This window comes from Cydia pomonella, chromosome 26 (assembly GCF_033807575.1).
Source record: "Cydia pomonella isolate Wapato2018A chromosome 26, ilCydPomo1, whole genome shotgun sequence".
Classification (NCBI taxonomy): domain Eukaryota; kingdom Metazoa; phylum Arthropoda; class Insecta; order Lepidoptera; family Tortricidae; genus Cydia; species Cydia pomonella.
The window spans coordinates 5,884,586-5,906,151 of record NC_084728.1 but is presented as its reverse complement, the minus strand read 5'-3'; the positions used below and the strand labels follow the sequence as shown (position 1 = coordinate 5,906,151).

The 21,566-nt window shown below is 37.1% G+C and overlaps 2 protein-coding genes across 4 annotated transcripts in view; one reads left to right on the top strand and one right to left on the bottom strand.

Moving 5' to 3' along the window:
* LOC133532082 (unconventional myosin-Va) overlaps window positions 1–21,566 on the bottom strand; it is a 91,786-nt gene that overhangs the window by 37,349 nt on the left and 32,871 nt on the right. For both annotated transcript variants that reach the window (XM_061870577.1, XM_061870576.1), the window contains exons 17-23: window positions 21,126–21,206; window positions 19,634–19,772; window positions 18,501–18,658; window positions 17,891–18,065; window positions 16,062–16,151; window positions 15,184–15,368; window positions 11,432–11,688 (exon numbers count right to left, since the gene is read on the bottom strand). In XM_061870577.1, the coding sequence (XP_061726561.1) occupies window positions 11,432–11,688; window positions 15,184–15,368; window positions 16,062–16,151; window positions 17,891–18,065; window positions 18,501–18,658; window positions 19,634–19,772; window positions 21,126–21,206 (1,085 nt within the window). The remainder of the gene's footprint in view (window positions 1–11,431; window positions 11,689–15,183; window positions 15,369–16,061; window positions 16,152–17,890; window positions 18,066–18,500; window positions 18,659–19,633; window positions 19,773–21,125; window positions 21,207–21,566) is intronic.
* Window positions 4,382–9,307, top strand: LOC133532084 (uncharacterized). Of its 2 annotated transcripts, none has more exons than XM_061870578.1 (3): window positions 4,382–5,472; window positions 5,940–7,027; window positions 7,287–9,307. In XM_061870578.1, exons 1-3 carry the CDS (start codon window positions 5,379–5,381, stop codon window positions 7,749–7,751), a joined length of 1,647 nt encoding a protein of 548 aa, XP_061726562.1. In that variant the 5' UTR covers window positions 4,382–5,378; the 3' UTR covers window positions 7,752–9,307. The 2 variants fall into 2 exon arrangements, with proteins under 2 accessions (XP_061726562.1, XP_061726563.1); XM_061870579.1 differs by having other exon boundaries at window positions 5,897–7,027.

Below are 21,566 nucleotides of genomic sequence, written 5' to 3'. Positions count from 1 at the left end.
TCTGGTATAGTCACAGTAGAGTAAAATGTTAATATTGGGGTAGACCACGTACAAATGTATAGTTAAAAATAGAATTCATATTCCTCCGAGTTTCCTTTTAAGAGAATGTCCCCTGGAAGTGTATAAGCGTTAAACTTAGATTCAGCAAGTATTCTCTATAACGAGATGTATTGTTCTGCAAAGATATCGAGGACTTTTTTGTGTAGAATTTAATAAGTTTTAATGTTGACTGTTGTGTTGATGGTACACATTTTTCAAGATGGCTCGGATTCCTCGAGATCCCCAAATGTTAAATGGTTTGGGCATGAAAAAGGGGCCTTTAATTTATATACATAATAAATTTCATGACTGTTACAGAGATTTCGAGGTTGGTCCTAATCCGATTATGCTACATAGTGCGTCCGCAGCAAATTCGGTTCTCCATACAAATGTAGTTACGCTCTCATTTTAAAATGACTTGCTAGATTGCTCTGAAACTTTGTACTTATAATATGATATGGTATGTCTATGCCTATAATTAATTTAAAACATAAATGTGAAATGAGAGCCAGTTAAGTTCAATATTAAGAATATGAGTCGTTGTTGATTCGCCGACAACGGAATTGAGATCTATATGGGTCCCATGTTCTGTGCTGTGTAGAAAATCCTGAAATTATAAAAGATTTGTCTTGGCTAGTTTTTACGTATAGGCTACGTATCACCGAAACGTCACAAACACCACGAAGGTTCGGCTTGTACGGGCCGTCGTTTTTCCTATATTCTTACACGCTGCGGAGACCTGGACTATCCGAAAGACAGAGGAAAAGACGATAGACGCCCTAGAAATATGGTGCTGGAGGAAAATGCTGGGGATATCCTGGACCGAGTTTCGGACTAATGTCTCCATCCTTAAAGAACTCCGTATCAAGCAGCGCCTTTCGACTCTCGTAAAGACCCGCATACTCAGTTTTTTCGGTTACGTCTCGAGGAACAACGACTCCATAGAGCGTCTAGTGGTGCAGGGTAGAGCAAACGGAAAAAGACCGCGCAAAAGGCCACCTATGCGATGGACTGACCAAATCAAATCTGCCATGAAGGGTCCCCTGAACGCATTTGCCAGAATGGCCCCCAACCGCGAAAAATGGCGAGAAATCGTACGGCAAGCAACATCTGCGCCTGATATCAGCAGTTGACCACGACGCTCTGCAAAGAGTACAACGACAAAGAAGAAGAAGACGTATCATATTTGTCTAAAATTTGGTTTGTTGGTACACACACAAGGGATAGTCTCTAGCTAGGTACGGGGTGCCACACTCGTCAGCGCGACGGCGATATTTTTTACCTTTTACCTAAAAATCTCAAATTTGTGTACGGGCTCAGCTCCTGTTTCGTCTTAAGCCTGAATTTAACAGATTCTGACTCACAGGGGGCTTTGAGCATGCTGTTGCGTTCGTTTTCAAATTTTGAAAAAAAGAACTAGCCTAACAACACAATAAATGCTTGTTTTTCCACATTCTTCACTATATCTCCCTGTCTCACTACTATCTGACCTTCTAACCCAGAGGGGAAAATATACCTTATTGGGGCTACTCCATCTTCCTCATGATAATTATATATTTTACTTTACTGTAAAGCAATCGGTACATGTTACAAGATGCACATTGTTAAGAGCCGGGGTTAGAACCCACGACCATTGGTTTTAAAATGAAGCTTTGTATATAATTTGTATTTTTATAATAAATCTGTTTTCTTGTTGACATTTTGTGGTATTGTATTGCTTTATGTTAATTGTCAAGATAGTTCTTTCATCCTGGACAATTGTCACATGCGTCACATGTACGTTTTATGATAGATCTACATCGACGCAACTGCATGTCATTGTCAAAGAGCATATAATCACTACGTTTTAAGAGACGGGACTTCCATACTAGCGAGTGGAATCAGTTTGTTTCGCAAATCATTACCAAAATGTACGACAAAGAACCGTCAAAGAACCATAGTACCAACATAAGCGATTTAAATAGTGTAGTACGCTACACGCTTACGATTCTTATCGATATCGATAAAATGGGGAGGGTTGAAACATAGGCTCCTGTCTACAAATTTTGTACTCGAAATCAGGTTAGCATCGAGTCCACATTTAAGTTGTATGTTATATAGTGGATAGTTCTTAATTGGACTACTATCTGGTCGGGCTTAATGTGGACCCGAATTATTTTAATACAGTTTTTAAGTCGTGTTTTTTTATTTTATTAAATGCTTGATTTTCATAATTATGAGCACATACATGTTTGAATAAATGTAACTTTTCTATGGGAAAATGTATCAGGTCTTCGTTCCCAACAAATTTGGCCCACTGCATGCATCTGAAAACATACAGCCTTGGAAAAGCATGACTTTATCTACAGTTTATATTCCATGTGTTTGCTAATGAGATGATCAACTGATTATTTCGCGCTAATATGCATCTATAAATCATGTTTTTCGGCATCCAGTTATCAACAACCCTATATCAATGCTTTAACTTTTTATGTATTTATATGTCTGTTAATCATGAGAACGGGTCTGGCCTTGTTGGCAGCGACCCTGCCTATGAAGCCGATGGTCCCAGGTTCAAATCCTGGAACGGGCATTTATTAGTGTGATGAGCATGAATATTTGTTCCTGAGACATGGGTATTTTCTATGTATTTATAAATACTTATAAATTAGGTCTATGTACATATATATATACATTATTTCACAAACTGACTTAGTACTAAAGTATGAATGGCATGTGTTGTGGGTATATATATATATATATCGTTGTCTAAGTACCCACAACACATGCCATTCATACTTTAGTACTAAGTCAGTTTGTGTAATAATGTCCTATAATATTTTTTTATTTATCATAAAAACAGAGATTAATTTTCTTACATTTTAGGTTAATATATTAAATAATCACTAGATAAAAAAAATATGTTAACTAATGACCATTAATGCATAAGTAATAGATAATTTATGCATTATTAATCTTCGACGAATTAATTATGGTCATATTGCATGCTAGTTCTAAGGAAATTTCACATATTTAATTTAATTATTTACACTGATATACAAATAAAACTAGTTATCGATAGTTATAGTACATCCCTAGTTCACAACGAAAAATAATGTAAAATATCTAATTTTCGATGTGTTTATAGCCTGCTGACCCAAAATAAGGTCAAAAGTATCTAAAGCAATACTTACCAGTCTTCATCCAAGGGAAATTTCGCCATAAAATCCCTTTTTTCGTGATTTTCTCGAGTGGCTCGCTTGCCACATATTTCACACTTAGTAAACCGTTTTCTCGCTGGCATTGTAACAAACTCGCTCTTTGCTCTGATCACGGTTGACTATTTTCGATTTTTGCACTAAATAATAAAGAAATTACACGAAATACCCGAACAAAACATTGAAGCCTTCAAAACAAACAAAGCAATTAGGCTGACAGTAGACTTGATGTAAACTTGACAGAATAAATAGCACTGACGTTTTCTTTTTCTTCGTTGGCAATGATTTGCGAAACAAATTCCATACAAAACTTTTTTCTTCCTAGTTGCGTCAGCCTGATCGGAATTTGGCAGCTAACTCCATCTTGCGTCCAGTAGAAGAATCAAAATCGTACAGGTAAAACTACTCTCTGCCTTAGGATCCCCTTTTAAATGTCATAAATCCAAACATGGCAGCCATACCCATCGACAAAAAAGTCTACCGTTGATCTAATTTCATTTGACAGTTAACTAATACGTATTCGACACGCTTATATTTGACAACTAGAATCCTGACTAGAGCTGGGACTGCGTACCAAAAGTACGTCTCTGTTACTCGTACCAAAAGTACGTCTAAAATACCAGTTTTACGAGTATGACCCCCAATAGGCAGTTTACGTATTTGCCGTGCTTAGGCGTCTTACAAATAAGGATTATTTATACAAATATCGACTTATTATTTCGGTAAGGGTCGGAAATATGGTGACGTTTTGAGTGAAGGCTATGAATCTATTGTCATATTTTTGTTATATATTATTACATTATTTTTAGATACAACAGACACCCAGACAACCATCTGTTAACAAAATTTTATTTTACCTAAAGTAACGGTAAGAATGGAGGTACGAGGTGATAAAAGTTTCATATTTGTTTTATTTCAGAAATCAAAGTCCGTACTTTTAAATACTCGACAAGCTAAAAGTAGTCTATTACAAATAACCTGTTCCAAAAACTATTCCGGTACAACGCCCCGCCTCTAGTGTGGATATTGTTCACTGACAGGTGGTGATAATAGCAATTCGACAAGTCACAATATTTCTCACATCAAATGGAAATCAACACGAAACGTCACTTTTAGCATGTCGAATAAGGGCCAAGATTTAACCAAAACATAAACAATTAAATGTTATATCACAGTTTTTGTCAATAATTTAGGTGAAACCGCGTGGCCACTAAACAATACTGTAGGCGGTTTATCAAAGCTGTTATCAGCTTCATTACGTTATCAGTTTAATCAGGTTTTTAGAAAACCACTAGCTACTGCCTGCGAGTTCGCCTGTACACTGTAAACTATCCTAAATTCTTCCCCGGAACCCAAAATACCAAAGTACTTTTGCATTTACAATACGAGGGCTGCTTGCTACTTATGTATCCATAATGGGCCACTTACTGGAACTATATTAAAAATATATAAAACATATAAAAATTTAACTCTTTGGAAGCAGAATACAGTTTGTTTCATATGTCTATAAATTGGTTTTACATTGTAGCATCATTTTAAAGATTTCTTGTTTCATCTACAACGGATTAACTTGTGGAAAAAAATTGTGCGATAATTTTTTTACGACTTTCGGCGTGGGTAAACTCGAAAATAGTGCATGGATCGACTTTTGGAGAGTAAGTCCCATCGAAGGTCATTGTGTCAATGTTTTAGTTAAATTGTGGTCGTCGTATGCTTACGGACGAATTAAAAAAAAACCTAAAGCTGAATCCCCCCGTCCCGTCCCCCCCTCCCACTGCATCAAAAATCTGGCTGGCTTCACTTTTTAAATGCATCTTAGGAATACAAAGCTCAAGTCTACCAAAGGAAACCTTTGGTTCAGAGAAAACCGTATTTGGTATTTGTTGTGTGCAAACGCACCTATCAATCGGTTGATAAATGCAATTTTTAATCTTATCTCGAATGTCAGTTATCGGTAATATCCAAGATAGATGCTTCGCTAATCACTTAATTCTTTGAATTATATCGCGCGATATCAATTACGTCCCGCCATTTCATTGTTCAGACAGAACACACGACGACGTACTTTACTGGAACGGGCGATTTTTGTATTAAACCATTTCGGTCTGGACGATTCAAGTTTTTAGTCCGGATTCAATCATTATGTCAAAACGCAAGGATGATAATTATTATTGTCAAAAGTACAAGAAATTAAAAAACCAGTTGGAAACTGTCTCGTCGTCATCGTCGGATGAAGGTCAGTTTGTTTTTTCACCACACCATCTCGGAGAGACTCCTTTTATTCTTCAAAAATAGCTTGGCAAAGTTGCATTTTATCCCCATAGAGTGGCATAGTTTTTAGTTTTTCTCGCGTTGGTTTGTAGAATGGACTTTTGAGTTTTAAGTGATGATTTGATTTGATTCGATTTTTAGTGTTTTACATCTGGTTTAAATTTGCTTTTTTAATTAAAAGGAATTAAATTAAAAACATCAGTGTTTATAGCAAATAAATGTTTGACTTTACTCGTTCTTGATTCGTATGATTCAATACTCAACTGGCAATACATTTTTATTGTCAATTTTAGCCATACCTACATTGTTGCACTATGTACTAATTCCTTACACTCGAGCGGCCATTGCACCATACACACATATCAAAACATTTTTTTTTATAATTTTAGTGGTATATTGGGAAGTAGAATTTATATTCCTATTTTAATTCAGAAACGGGCAACATTGATCATGCTGAACCGGCCATAACCGGTCCAGCTGAACCGAATATGACCAGTCGCGCTGGACTGGACATAAACGATAATGCTGAACCGAACAACACCGATCACGCTGCTCCGAACATCACCCATCACGTTGAACCGGACACGAATGACCATACCGAACAGGACAGGACCGGTCGTCCTCAACCTGACCCGCAAGTAATACTAGAGCAACCCAGCGAATTACCCACTTCAGATCTAAATAACGGAAATATTGAAGATGGAAATCAGGTACGCAACACAATGTCTCAACATGATTTAAATCAATGGCTATCCGCACTGGAGGAACCAATGGACGATAACCCTGAATTTGGAGCAAATATAAAAGAAAGCATAAGTAAGCTTTGCTTAAGCTTGCTGAAAAATGGCTTGGTCAAGGAAAGAAAGGATAGAATCCAAAAGGATTATCTGATTCCCAATAATTGCCGTTTATTACAAGCACCAACTTTGAACGCAGAGATTTCCGCGGTTGTGCCCGATATACTTCGGGATCAGGACAAAGACCTGGCTGCTGTGCAACAGCAACTCGGCCATGGAATCTCTGCTATTGCCAAAGCTATGAATGAATTGAATGATCTGGCCGAAATTCCGAAGTCGCGCCATTATCAAAAGTCATTCGAAGCGTTCAAACATCTGGGCAATGGCTGTCGCATTTTGTGCGATCTTCATGCGTCATTCACTCAGCGTCGCGTAAAGCTTATCACACCAAGCCTGGATAATTCTTTTCTGCATGTAATTCAGAACACAGAACGAGACAACACATTATTTGGTAATACATTGTCTGAAAAAGTTAGACACGCTTATCAAAGCACTGAAGCACCTCGAGTTGAACCAACGTCTCGTTATAACGAAAGGAATAGGTCAGAGGAATACGTAGCAAAAGAAGGTCTCGAATCGCATAGGACTAACGCCCCCGGCACATCAAGTGGGCAACCTATCCACAGCGATGGGCCTCACGGGACTAACGCCCCCAGTACATCAATTGCCTCTGAGCAGCATAACCGTGGCGACGAAAACACGCGCCCAGACTCCGCAACCCAGGTATTTTCTTGTACTTATTTACTTAATCAAGGTTAACAACATTTTTTTACAATGTATCCTTATTGAGGTACAAGTATGGATACCCTGACAAGACTTTTTGGCCTTCGCCACGTTGCGGATTTTCAGTGGTACTGATATATTTTACCACAACTTGCTCGAACTATTTAAGAATTATTTCGCTTAAAATTTAGTTTTTCCTCACAAGTATGATGAAGAACATTGTGTGTGCCTAAGTAAAAGTAATACATTTTCATTACAGGATTCCTCATCTACTACGACCTACCCTGGCTATGAAGAGCTTTTGAAACAATCCTTGATTCGAACAAATTCGCCACTAGAATCATTACCAATAATTTTGGGACGATTTACTGAAACAGCACTAAAAGTATATGATAATATATTCAGGTTATGGTGGCAACATTGCGCCGAGAGTGGCACTGACGTTTTGAACCCCTCGGCATCAATAATAATATCTTTTTTTAAGAAAAAAGATAGAGGGACTTACTCGGCAACCTCAATTACAAATCGCCGTTCAGCTTTAGGTTTGTTATTAGGAGAAAGAGTTAGTAAGAACGACCACGTTGATAAACTGGTGAGAGATGCAAAAGAAGCACAGAGACGAAGGAGGCAAAATAAGACTGTGAGTGAAACCGCAAGAATAGCGAGTTCATTAGAATTTCAAGTCCAAGCTCGCTCGTTCACGGCTCCGCCACGTGAAGCTTAATCTTTAACGTCCTACGGTCCTAATACCAAAGACAATTTGAAATAGCCTCTTAAGGCCCAGCCATAGAAATGAAAAATCCAAAATTTGCCACTGGAATTTGAACCTATAGTGCACGGAATATAGTAGATTTTATTTTGTTTGAAAATTGCACGAAACAAAACAAATGCAACTCTGTCCTAATTAAATATGATTTAAATTTCATCGAACTGAATAAGTCCTATAGGTAGGACCTTGGGCCTTACGAGGATAGAGGTGGACTGTCAAAGAAAATTTTGTAGCCATAGTAAATTTACTGCCATCTTGCGACACATGACTGAAACTTTTAGAACACCATTTGACTTTGATCGCCATCGCTCGAAACGATGCGGCCATACCTTTGGCTTTTGATCTATTAGATGGCGCCACTTTTTGATATTTAACAAATTAAACACATATTAGTGAAACAATAAGGATCAAAGTCAAATGGCGTTCTAAAAGTTTTAATCATGTGTCGAAAGATGGCAATAAATTTACTGCGGCTACAAAGTTTTCTTTGACAATCCACCTCTATTACAAATTCTCTTTGCTAATACTAAAAATAATTATCTTCAATCAAAAATATATTGATTGAGTAAGATGTGTAAAATCTAAGACAATATCGTGCTTCGAATTTGACAGGTAAACGAGATGGCGCTGTACGGCTCCATACATTTTGCGGTAACTCTGACTGTCAAAGTTGACGTTTGACAATTCAGTGACCGCAAAACATATGACGCAGTACAGCGCCATCTCTCACACTAAGGGACACGTGCAGTATAACAACGCGTGGCGGGCGCTGTTCCGCCTGCCACGCTGGTGCAGCGCGAGCGCCATGTTCGCGGAAGGGCGCGCGCCGGGCTGGGACGCGCTGCTGCGCGCGAGAAGCGCCACCGCCAGAAAGGCAATATACGGCTCCTCCAACACGCTACTGTCGGCGGTGAGAGAGTGGGACGCCAGCCCGCTGCACGAGCGCTGGAGGGGCTACCACAAGCCTATCGTGACGGGCTCAGGGTAACCCGGGACGCAGGTCCTTATTTGAATTTTAATGTAATGTAATATAATATATTGTTATTTAAATTTTAGGATGTTATTTAATTTGATTTAATTCTATTTTAATTTAATTTAATTCTTTTTGTAATGTGTAAATGTATAATGTATATGGAAATAATTTTCTGGAATAAATTTCATTCATTCATTCATTCATTCATTCATTTGTTCTTAGACTTTACCTTCCTATTACAATGAATTCTCTTTGCTTCAATGGAATAAAAATCATTTTTAATTGGAACAGAGTTGCATTTCCTTTATATCGTTCGATTTTTTGAACATAATAAAATTAATTTTATTGTGTTATTGGTACTATTGATTCAAATTAGAATGCATTTTTTTTACATGGTGGGCAGCTAGAAATTATTTTCTTATAATGAGTTTTGGCCAATTTTGCTGTTTTGTCCCAATTGGGTGCCTTCATTCTGCAATGTATTTTTTCTTGTATGTAACCGGTTTTTGTCAATAAACCATTTTGTATTTTTATTGTATTTTTGTGTATAATTTCAAAACCATTTTGATTTTGATTTTGCTAAGTAATTCATGAATGTATTGGGCAATTGGGCATATTTCCCTTTCACGTTCATTTGTCCTCTATTATAGGGTAGTTAAAGTTAGTCAAATCAGTTTATTTTCGAACTACACTATGAAATCTATATGAACAACAGAACAATGTAGTCACGGTCACGTTACCTATTCTTTATAGTTCTTTGGATTTATGAAATAATAAAATTGTGTCAGAAAATAACTGCGGTTTAGGTTTTTCTAATATTTTCCTGGTGCTTTAATTCGTGCATGGTGTGAAATTAATAATTTTTACCACATCAGCTGAGCATACATTTCAAAAACTGATGAGAAAATTGCCTTTTATCCACATAAGGGGCAAAGTTAACTGATGCCGATTTTGAGTTGTTTATGTATGTATACTTTATTGTACATAGAAATAAAGACACGAAAAACACAGTTACAGAGTAAATTAAATACAACAAAGGCGAACTTATCCCTGTATGGGACCTCTTCCAGTTAACCTTTGAGGAAATGAGTAAAACAGAAGTAACGGTGAATGAATGACAAACACAAACAAAAGTGCACAATCACTGAAATCAATGAAATGCACGGCCCGAACACACATTGATACAAACATACATAGATAGAAAAATAACCATAAAATAATGCATACATATATATATATAAATAAAAATCAATAAATATTCAATATACAGGGTGGGCAAATAAGAAGTATACATTTTGTTTTTAAATTTTAACTGTATTAAGTTCAAAAATTATTAGGTATTGTTTTAAAAATATATTCTTCAGGGTTGGCAAATTCATGCGAAACATAATGTCTGACATATGTCCACCTCTAACAGCAGGCAAATGTAAGCCCTTATCATCCCAATGTTCAGCATCTATTCGCACATTTTTGGCATTATCTTAGTACATTTGTGTCGAATAGTCGGTTTTAACTGTTTAAATTTCATCAGCTCGTTAGCATAGACACGTAATTTTAGATAGCCCCACAGAAATAAGTCAAAAGCTACAAAATTTGGAGAATTTGGGTGCCAATCACTGTCACTTTTTTTTCAAAATTAATCGAGCAAACAACGTGTTTTAAACAACAGAAACATTTGAGATAAAATTGCTTGCTGCTAGTGGTATACATTTGGCAGAAATTATCTTCCGTATACAATTGCCAACTCTGAATAATATATTTATGAAAAATATTTTATAAAATTTCCACTTAATGTAATTAAAATTTAAAAACAAAGTGTATCATTCTTATTTGTCCACCCTGTATAATATAAATAGATATGAATTCGAACCAGAAAAGTAAAGGAAATTAAAAAAGTAGAAGTACTTATTGGAACTAGGAAGTCGTAACCAAAGTATCGGAAAGCCACAATTTTTTAAGCTTCTCCTTGAGTGATGCCACAGATTGGGATTGGCTTTTAGATTGTTTACTTATGTTGGCTGGTAGAATTTCCTTTTAAATAATTTTTTTTTTAATGATAAATATTTAATAATGTTCATTTGGATTTGATTTAGTTTGATATTTTACAGTTAGTATTTTCCTCGCGTTGGTGTGGTGAAAAATTTTGTGTTTCACTCGGTGGTAAAATTTGTTTAACCCTCGTGCCCTGAAACCCTCGCAAACCATTCTTTATAAAAAAGCTTTACTCCTCCGTTGTTATGTTTTTATCGCCAAGATGTAAAAAGTAATAACGTGATGTGTGCAGAAAATGAATTTGACCAAAACTGATATTATATTTTTTGCTCTTTATGACCTGAGGAAAGCGTGGTTAAAATCTGTCGGGTTTTACCAGCCCACGGTGTATAATGTTAGTGTTAACGTTGTATTGATTTGTGAAAGAACCCTTGAAGTCAACTTACAGAGTAAATTGTGCCGTTTTCAACCAAAAGGGTACATGTTGAATATCAATAAACTGCTACTTCCATAAAGCTTCACTTTGAAATCAACCTTATCGACAACCGACAAGGTACCTTTTAGTTACAAACGTCACAATTTCTGTTTTTTTTTTTAAATGTTGAACAAGTTTACGGTAGCTACGTTTTCTATAATGATAAGTCTTTACACTTTTTAAAGTTGAACTTACCTTCAATCGCCAAATCAAACTGCTCCTTAGAACTCTTTAACTCATTGGCCAACTTCTCGCTTTCTCCCTCCCACACTTCCCTCTCTATCTTATACGTCTTCTCTATTTCTTTCTTCTCCTCGATGAGCTGCTTGTTGCTGTCTCGCTCGCTCACCAGCTCGGCTTGGAGCGCGGCTATGATGCTGTCCTTGTCTTCGATGGACACTTTGAGAGTCTTAGCCTCAATTTCGACTAGGCGGAGCAGTTCCAGTTTCGCTCTAAAAAGGAAAATAATAGGTTAAAAGGGGTAATGGAATAACATTCAACACTAGCAAATTTAATGAAAATATTTCTAATTTTATGAGAAGCGCTGGCTGGAGGTCGTGAGGGCGGACATGGAAGAGAACAATCTCACATCTGAGGATGCCGAAGATCGGACAAAGTGGAGAAGATTAAGTAGGAAAGCGGACCCTGGCGTTAGGCCGGGAAAACGCTAGGTTGAAGAAGAAGAAGATTTCTAATTTTATTTAAAAACATAATCTTTGAATCCAATGAGGGCTAACACGTTTGATGTCGCCTAGCGGCGCTAGTGTAGACGGAGGTCTATCAAAATGTCAAACGCATAGTATTTTTGGGGGTTACAAGCTTTTTAATGCGAATATTAATTTGAAATAAAGGTGTTATAAAATCCGATTTTATACGGGGTGATTTCGGGGTCGTGGATCAAGAGAACAAGACATCATACAGAATCCAAAGATGAGCCTAATGATGTTGCTAATTGTTTATTTTCACCAATTATTATGATTATTTTTCAGATGATAAGTAGAAAATAACAATTTTGCATACAATTTGGTCACCCTACATCTTGTCGCTTTCCATACAGTGTCAAAAGCGGATCCCTTTGTTTGGCATAATTATTGAAAGTCATATTTTCATTAGTCTTAACTCTGAAACCGTTAACTTTTCAGGAATTCCCTTAGGTTATCCTATATATAGGTTAGGTTTGTTTTATGGCAATCCTGAAAAGTTACGCGTTTCTATGAAAAACCAAATTATGGCTAACGAAAATGCGGACAAACAATACATTATAACTTAAAACTTTATGAGAAACAATAGAGACCCTGTGGATCATTTACAGAGACAGAAAAAGTGGTTCTGGATCACGACCCAGAAATCACCATATACAACGTGTCCCAAAACTCAACGATAAGCCGGCACCAGAGGATGGAGCTGCTTATGATTAGTCGAGAAAAAATAAGGAAAAAAATATATCTCAATTATTTTAGAAATTACAGAAAAAAAATGAAATTCATTGAAAATCGACATCCCTAATGGTATTTTTAACGACCATGTCTACAAATATTCAAATATTACTGTTTTTTATTTTGTTTTTGGAAACTTCAGTAGCCCTGCTATCTAACACAGTTCTTAAAAATACCAAAATACATGTAGTTTTTACACAAAAAATAATCAAAATTCATTTTGTCCCTACAATTTTGAAAGATTGTTTCTTACAGTCCACTTTCAATCATCATGGTGTAAAAAAATAGTATCGACACCACTATGGCAATTATTTTCAAAAGTTGACGCAACTAACCAAGATTCCAAAATGGTATAATACTTTGGGAAACCTAGTCACAACAAAAAACAACGAATTTTTAAACAAGAACCGACATTTTTAAATGTTGATATTAATCACTTTTGAAAAGGGTTGTTGTTGCAAGTTTTAAAATTTCAATGGAAAATGTGGGTAGTTAATAGTTGGAGCAATGAAAATCCGCACTTGATGAGAGAAGACAAATCTCAGTATCAATTCAAGGTTAACTTATGGACGGGCATCTTAAATGGAAATGTAATTGGACCCTTTGAGTTACAAGGAAACCTTAATGGTGATGGCTATTTGACCTTTTTACAAAACGACTTGCCTGAATTATTAGAAGACGTGCCTTTACGTGATTTACAAAACATGTGGTTTCAAAATGATGGTTGCCCAGCTCACTATGCCCGTGCAGTGCGAGAATACTTAAACCAAGAGTATCCAGGGCGTTGGATCGGGCGACTTGGTCCTATCTTGTGGCCACCCCGTTCGCCCGACCTGAACCCCCTGGACTTCTTCTACTGGGGCTGTCTTAAAGACAAAATCTACTCAAAACCCACAACATTGGACGAGCTTCGCCAAAAAATCACACAAGCTGCGGATCATATCAATGGTAGAAGATATGCACGACGGATAAAACGATCATTTCTAAGGCGATGTCATGTCTGTATTAATGCCGGTGGCAGGCAATTTGAACATTTACTGTAGTATTAATAATGTAGTAAATGAATTAAAAAAAAAGGAAAAAAAATTGTACCATTTCTTTGCATTTATTCAACATTTTTCAACAACAAAAATCCTTTTTTGGGTACAGTAAAAGTGATTACCGCCAACATTAAATAATGTCGATTCTTGTTTAAAAATTCGTTGTTTTTTTTTGTGACTAGGTTTCCTAAAGTATTATACCATTTTGGAATCTTGGTTAGTTGCGTCAACTTTTGAAAATAATTGCCTTAGTGGTGTCGATACTATTTTTTTACACCATGATGATTGAAAGTGGACTGTAAGAAAAAATCTTTCAAAATTGTAGGGACAAAATGAATTTTGATTATTTTTTGTGTAAAAACTACATGTATTATGGTATTTTTAAGAACTGTGTTAGATAGCAGGGCTACTTAAGTTTCCAAAAACAAAAAAAAAAAACAGTAATATTTGAATATTTGTGACATGGTCGTTAAAAATACCATTAGGGATGTCGATTTTCGATGAATTTCATTTTTTTTCTGTAATTTCTAAAATAATTGAGATATATTTTTTCCTTATTTTTTCTCGACTAATCATAAGCAGCTCCATCCTCTGGTGCCGGCTTATCGTTGAGTTTTGGGACACGTTGTATATATATTTTAATTTATTTATCAAAAAGTTTGTACAATATACATACATTAAATTACGCCAAACTTAACGTTTATCGGCGAATGTTGCACTCACTTACAGTTTTTGTGTACCCGATCTTTTTAAAAACACTTGAGATTGTGAACTTGACATTTCATCTTTTGAGTTTGATCCAGTGACGTTAGAAATTGTAACAGTTTTATCAAGGTTTTTGTGTTTAATAACATCGCAGGAGGAAGACATAAAAACCGTTCTCGTTCACTTGAAGAGCTATTATTAAATAGTTAAATGAATATTTCTCCACACTAAACGGTCTGCTGCATCCATTATGCCTTGTTACGGCAAAAAGTACTAAATATCTATTAGTTTTAAGTACAATTAGGGTGAGTTTCCTGTGATGTAGGGAAACCTTGGTTTTATTTGAATGATTTGAGGTGTTAAGTTTACGGCGATCTACAAAATATGGTGTTTTTTAAATGTCGTAAAAAGTTGAATAGTCATTCATCAATCATCTTATGAACTATTTATTTATCTAAGTATTTATGATTATGACTTATTCTAAGTACTATATGTATGTATGTAGGTTTGTATTGTTTTGCTTATCTGTAAAAACTAGTTTCCCAAGATTGGGATTGTTTTATATTTTATTTATTTATTTATTTTTAAGTTGAGGCACGTTTTGAGTTGATATAAATTAGTGTTGCGCCTCCCCCAGCTGCTGCTGCAAGCTTATGATCTTGTTCTCCTTGTTGAGGGTCTTCACGTGGTCCAGACTCCTGGCTTCGATGAGACGCTTATACAGGCGACGCTGGGTGGTTGTTTGCAACCCTCATAAATAACATACTTAGCCTCGGCCAGCTGCGCGGCCAACGGTTCCAGCGCCTTGGTCTTCTGTTGCGCCTCCCCCAGCTTCTGCTGCAAGCTTATGATCTTGTTCTCCAGACCCTTGTTCAGGGTCTTCACGTGGTCCAGACTCCTGGCTTCGATGCGGAGACGCTTGTAGAGTCGGCGGGCGAGGAAGCGGCGGACCTGTATTATGGTTGTGTTCAATGCGTGTGAAGATAGCGGGTTACGATTTGGGGTAGTGAACAATGAAAATTTCTTAAAAATATTGTCTTTCGATACCGATTAGTTACATGAAAAATCGTAATATTAGATGTCTTCAGGAGATTGGTAAGTAAATATAGGTTTTAGATGGATGGTTAAAGAAAGCAGTTGTCAATAAGAGCTTTTTGCTTATTGCATCCTTTCGAAAATATCAAAACAACACTCGTTTTTTCACTGAAATCATAAAAAGAAGTAATGTTGCTCCTAGTCTTAAATTTTGACTTTTATATCAGTCAGGTGACAAGCAAAACTCAAATTACTAAAAAAATAATTACACAAAAATCAACCTTATTATAGTATTAATATGGTTCATTATGGCTATGAACTAGTGGTGGTAATAATGAGTTTTGCTTGTCACCTGACGATATATATATAGATATATAAGCAGTCACGTGATTTGGTCCCTTTGCATCTTAAAGCTATTGGCAAGGTTCGAAGACGCTGGAGGGAGAAGTGGCGCTGATCGTCACGAATACACGTAATCATATAGAATGTCGCACATTAATGCTAGCGCAGCCGTTTCAACTAATTTGACCCCATAAGATTTAACGTAGAAAAGCTTACAAACAGAGGGCACCACTTGGGTACCTAACGAATAGATAAAAAAGTACTCACCGCAGCCTGCGCTATTATAATGCTGCGACGCATCGCCTTGACGCGCTTCCTCGCGAGATAGCCGCGCGCGTAGCGTTGGATCGTGAGCGCCTGAAATAAATCATTTATCTGATATTTAAGATGAACCCTAAAATATTTAGGACCCCCAATGGGTTTGAAACATGTCACCAATAACGACGAATAATTCAAGTCAGTGTAACCTCGCTATACTTGCTATGCTATAGTTAAAACATGCCTCATGAAAGCTTAATTTCGATCAAGAAGTCTTCTTCTTCTTCCTCGCGTTGTCCCGGCATTTTGCCATGGCTCATGGGAGCCTGGGGTCCGCTTGGCAACTATTTAATCCCGAGAATTAGCGTATTCATTAGTTTTTACGTGAGCGACTGCCATTTGACCTTCCAACTCAGAGGGTAAACTAGGCCTTATTGGGATTAGTCCGGTTTCCTCACGATGTTTTCCTTCACCGAAAAGCGACTGGTAAATATGAAATGATATTTCGTACATAAGTTCCGAAAAACTCATTGGTACGAGCCGGGGTTTGAACCCGCGACCTCCGGATTGCAAGTCGCACACTCTTACCGCTAGGCCACCAGCGCTTATAATTCCGATCAAGAAGTACCTATCATTTTTAAATTGATCATTAAAATCCTATAATATAATTGAACTCGAAAAGTGTAATCATTTTAACACCGTTTGGAAAAACTATCTTTTCACTAATCATGCTCATAAAATTAACATTTAAGTTGCGTGTAAGCGGCATAAAATTGCTTATTATGCCCTAGGGCATAAAGTAAATATATCTATTAGGATTATCGACCGACCGGATAAAAATGGATCGCTTAAGCCCTTGTTATACAATCTACTATTACAGTACATATGGTGCTACTTTGCCGCACTAGTGCGAAAATTAGCACATTACGTTACTCTGTCGAACATTTAAAGGCCCATATGACTGTAAAACGTTGTACACTACATGTGCGAATAGGTAATTCGCAACGACAACATTTTTTAAACTCCCTTGTTAAACAAATAACTTCTTCTTCATTAGGTATAGACATTTTTAGTAAAATTTTGTACCTATCGGGTCACAATTCAGTAACATGACTTATCACTTCGACCCTGCGTGCGTCTCTATAGAGCTTTCGAGCTAGATAGCCCCGGGTCTGTGCCCTGTTGAAGCCCTGAAAGTAGGATACTAGAATCTTGCGGGAGTCTAGCAATAGTATTTTATGCAACCGTTGCATAAGGGTCTAAAAGGCGAGTGGCGTGGGTAAAGGAAAACGCCACGAACTTTTGTTTACCTATTTATACAACATTGCATACAATACTTTTACTACAAGTCAACAAAAAACAATACTTTAAACTAGTAGAATCATATAGGTAAACAAACCAAAAGTACGCTTATGCGCCCGGCCCGCCCGGCCCGGCTGGTCAGCGATACCTTCTCGCAACTCATGAGGCCCTGGTACTTGCTCCATGCTAAATTCAATTTTTTGATAGTTTTTTTCTCGATTTTGGCCACAGTAGCCTGACAAGCAACGCTAAGCGGTCTTCGTAGTCTATGGATGTTGCTATATTAAGGGTGTCACATGTGCGTTTCTGACTTATGATGCAATTGTTTCTTCTTGAGTAATGAATGTAACGTAACGTAATGAATATTTTGTAAGTTTGCAGCAATGCACTTAGTTTGAAACTGTATTCATTTTGATTTTGTCAGGTTGGTAGCAATTAATCGCAGTAACATTTTATAAATGACAGATAACAGTAGAGGAGTAGAAAAAACGGTATAAAATACGTCGGAAGTTCCGAAAATAAAAAGAATAAGTTACCGCTTTGACCCTGCGCACATCCCTGTACAGCCTGCGAGCCAGGCAGCCCCTGGCGCGCGCCTGGAGCCCTATGGCGAGGCGCCGCAGCCGGCGGTAGCGGCGCCGCGCCAGCCAGCCGCGCAAGTAGCGCTGGATCTTGATCGCGGCCAGAGTGCGCCGGAATTCTTGCACTTTGCTAAAAATAAAAAAATTCTCAAACATGCAAAGTAGGCTGCGCAGTATGACTTTTCCGGTGCGGCTAGGACAAGAGGTCGTTAATGGAATTTCATACAAATCTTGCAGGCCTAGGCCGGCAAAATTTTTTCTTTTTAGTGTTTTTTTTTGTGTATTTTTATTATTATTTCAGGATTTCCCAAACGGAAACGAAAATTTGATTATTTTTGCGCTACGACGCACGGTTTAGGAGATACAGCCCTATAAAGATTTCTGTATGACTGAAAATAAATCTTTATAGGGCTGTATCTCCTACACCGTGCGTTGTAGCGCAAAAATAATCAAATTTTTGTTCCCCTTTAGAAAACCCTAATAATAAGCACAAAAAAGAAAAAAAAGGAAAAAAGCGTAATAGCGTGCGTCGTAAAAACCAGCCAAATGTAATGTAACATCATACCGTCTGGCGATAAAGCCCCGGCAGTGAGCTTGCAGGCCGCGCAAGGCACGCATGCGGCGCAAGTACTTGCGTCGGGCCACGAAACGCCGCACGCAGCTTTGTACGCGCACGCAGTACAGGCGTTGGATGTCGGCGCGGATCTTCTCTAAATATGCCACCTGGAAATAACAATGGTACATACGTTTTTGGCAATTTCATTTTTGGTACATGCTTTTATCGCTGACTGTACTTTTTTTTAATTAGACATTAATATATGTATTGTTCTTTTTTCTCTGAACTCCCCATCGGCACACAAACCTCCTCAAGGTTTTGCCTACGATGGGTCTTGTATTGATTTCTAGACTGTAAATTGTTTGTTTATTCAATATAAATGTTAATATTATTATTATGGGACAACCTTACACCAAAGAGAATTTGAAATAAAGGTGTATTGTCATAGAAAACTTTGTAGCTATGTACATTTACGGCCATCTTTCGACATATTATTAAAACTTTTAGAACGCCATTTGACTTTGATCCCTTATTCTTTAATGATATGTGTCAAATCTGTTAAATATCAAAAAGTGGCGCCGTGTAATAAATCAAAGGCCAAAGGTATGGCGGCATCGTTTCGAGCGATGGCGCCATAACCTTTAGGTAGTGCCCGGTAAGATGGCGCCACTTGTTGATATTTAACAAATTAAACACATATCAGTGAAAAAATAAGGATTTAAGTCAAATGGCTTTCTAAAAGTTTTAATACTCGTAATATGTCGAAAGATGTCAGTAAATTTACACCGCTACAAAGTTTTCTATCACAATACACCTCTATTTCAAATTATCTTTGCTTACACAAATCGACCTCGTTCTGTAGTTAGGCTTGTGTTGTGAGTACAAGATGCCAAGATACTAGATAGATACAGATAAATACATATAAGACAAGTCAGGATATATCTGTGATAAACACGCAAATAATTCCCTTCGAACCCCAGACTTCCTGCTTCGTGCCGCGGACGCACAAGTTAGCGCCTTCCCTATACGTGGGGCACCGCGCCTACCTGTCCAGCCGGTCCAGCTCCTTGTGCCGCACAGCAGACGGTACCTACCTGTCCAGCCGGTCCAGCTCCTTGTGCCGCACAGCACACGGTACCTACCTGTCCAGCGCGGAAGAAGATCTTGGTGGCGCCGAACTGGTACTTGTCGGGGTCCTTGAGGTGCGCCGCCAGCAGCCGCCGGCACGTGCCCTTCACGTCCGCGCGGTCCAGCTCCTTGTGCGCGCACAGCAGACGGTACCTGCCAAACAATTTTAACCCTTAACCCCCTTATTCATAAACGTTTACTAAAGTTACGAAGCCGCTAATAATCGTTTGACCCTTTCCGACATATTGGTATGATTGAAAGGGACAAACGATTATTAGCCGCTTCGTAACTTTAGTAGACGTTTATGAATAAGGGCATAGTGTAAGATTATTTGATGCATAATGAGATATTTTAATCTGTATATTCAATTGATAGTAAAACCAATGCATTTCCCGATTTTTTATTCAAATTTTCGCAATATTTTAATTAATTAAAAAAGATTACATGTTTAATGTCTTGTATTTTCTCTTTTTTATAATTTGTAATGTTTAAGGAAGGATGAATTCTAGCTTTGGCAATAAAGTTTTTTACTTCTACTTTTTTACTTTTACATTTGTTTTAAGGCAAAATAAGGCAATTTGGAAAAAGCAAAAAGATGATTCTTAGAATTTGATAGATATAAAGCGGTTTTTACAGGATTTGTAGTTATTTTATATTTAAACATTATTATACGTATATCGCAAATAGTGTATAGGGAGCGTGCATGAACTATAAGGCAGCACTGGAGCCGTCAGATTTTTGGCGCGAGGCGTAAATGTGATGTTTATTGTTCCAATGTAGCCCACAAGATGGCAGAACCTACCATTCACGACAAAACACGTGACGTGTAAATTTACATGTTTATTGTTCCGATTCAGGCCACAAGATGGCAGACCCTCCAACGCGCACGGTCCTTATCTTTATGATGGTAGTAAGATTTTTCATATATATTTTACCAATGATTGTATATTTATATAAAAATGATTTACCATATGTAACTTCTAACTTTTATGTAATGAAAATCGATGTTTTAATTTTATTTCCTACTTTTCCAGGAAATAGTAAACAATTACGTAACAAATATATTAATATCAGAAAAAAAAACATGCATTTAAGAGTTAATGTAAAAAAAAAAACTTGACATGCCTCATTAAAAAAAATTTAAAGCCTGCAATTAAATTCTTTATTTTATGCAATATAACTCTTCAGTATCCAGCAAATTGAAATTTTACATCTGATATGTATTAAAATACACATTAAAGACTGACAGGTATATAAATATAAATATAGTTCTAATGCAATCGGTCTAAAAACCACATCTAGAACATTTCTGGCAATAACGAAAGATTGACAAACATTGATAAGCCTGTTGTCCTAAAGCATCCTAAAATCAAATAAATAAAACTGCTCTGAACTACCAAAGTTTACTACATTACGATATTTCATTCATTATTTAACATTTCAGGGAGTCGCCTAGCGACATCTACCGTTCTCGTAAGAGTACTAAACGTATTCAAAACCGCTTACCTATTGAAGAAGTCCTGGTACAACCATCTGGATGGGAAGCCGGCCGCCGAGATCCTTATGGTCTCCAACACACCACACGCCCTGAAAGCAACACAGACAATTTTATTCACCTACTTTATAAACAGTACAGCAAATTGACTATTCGGAAACCTTATTCCAATGACATAACGTCTGAGTATTAATGATCCATTAAGTATATTTCTCTCAGAGGTTCATCAATCAATATTGCTTGGTGTTACGATCCAGTAAAACGATAGTAACTAGAGTTTGGTTGCTCTACAAATTGTGTACCTTTTTCGAGTAAATATACTATATTTTACAAGCTTTTATCTAACTTGCCCTGTTAGTATGTATGGGACAAATCTTGCAAGTTAAATTTGACCCACTTCCCGGTTTCCAATGCTGTAAATTTGCATACGCATGTAAGTCGTGTGACAATGC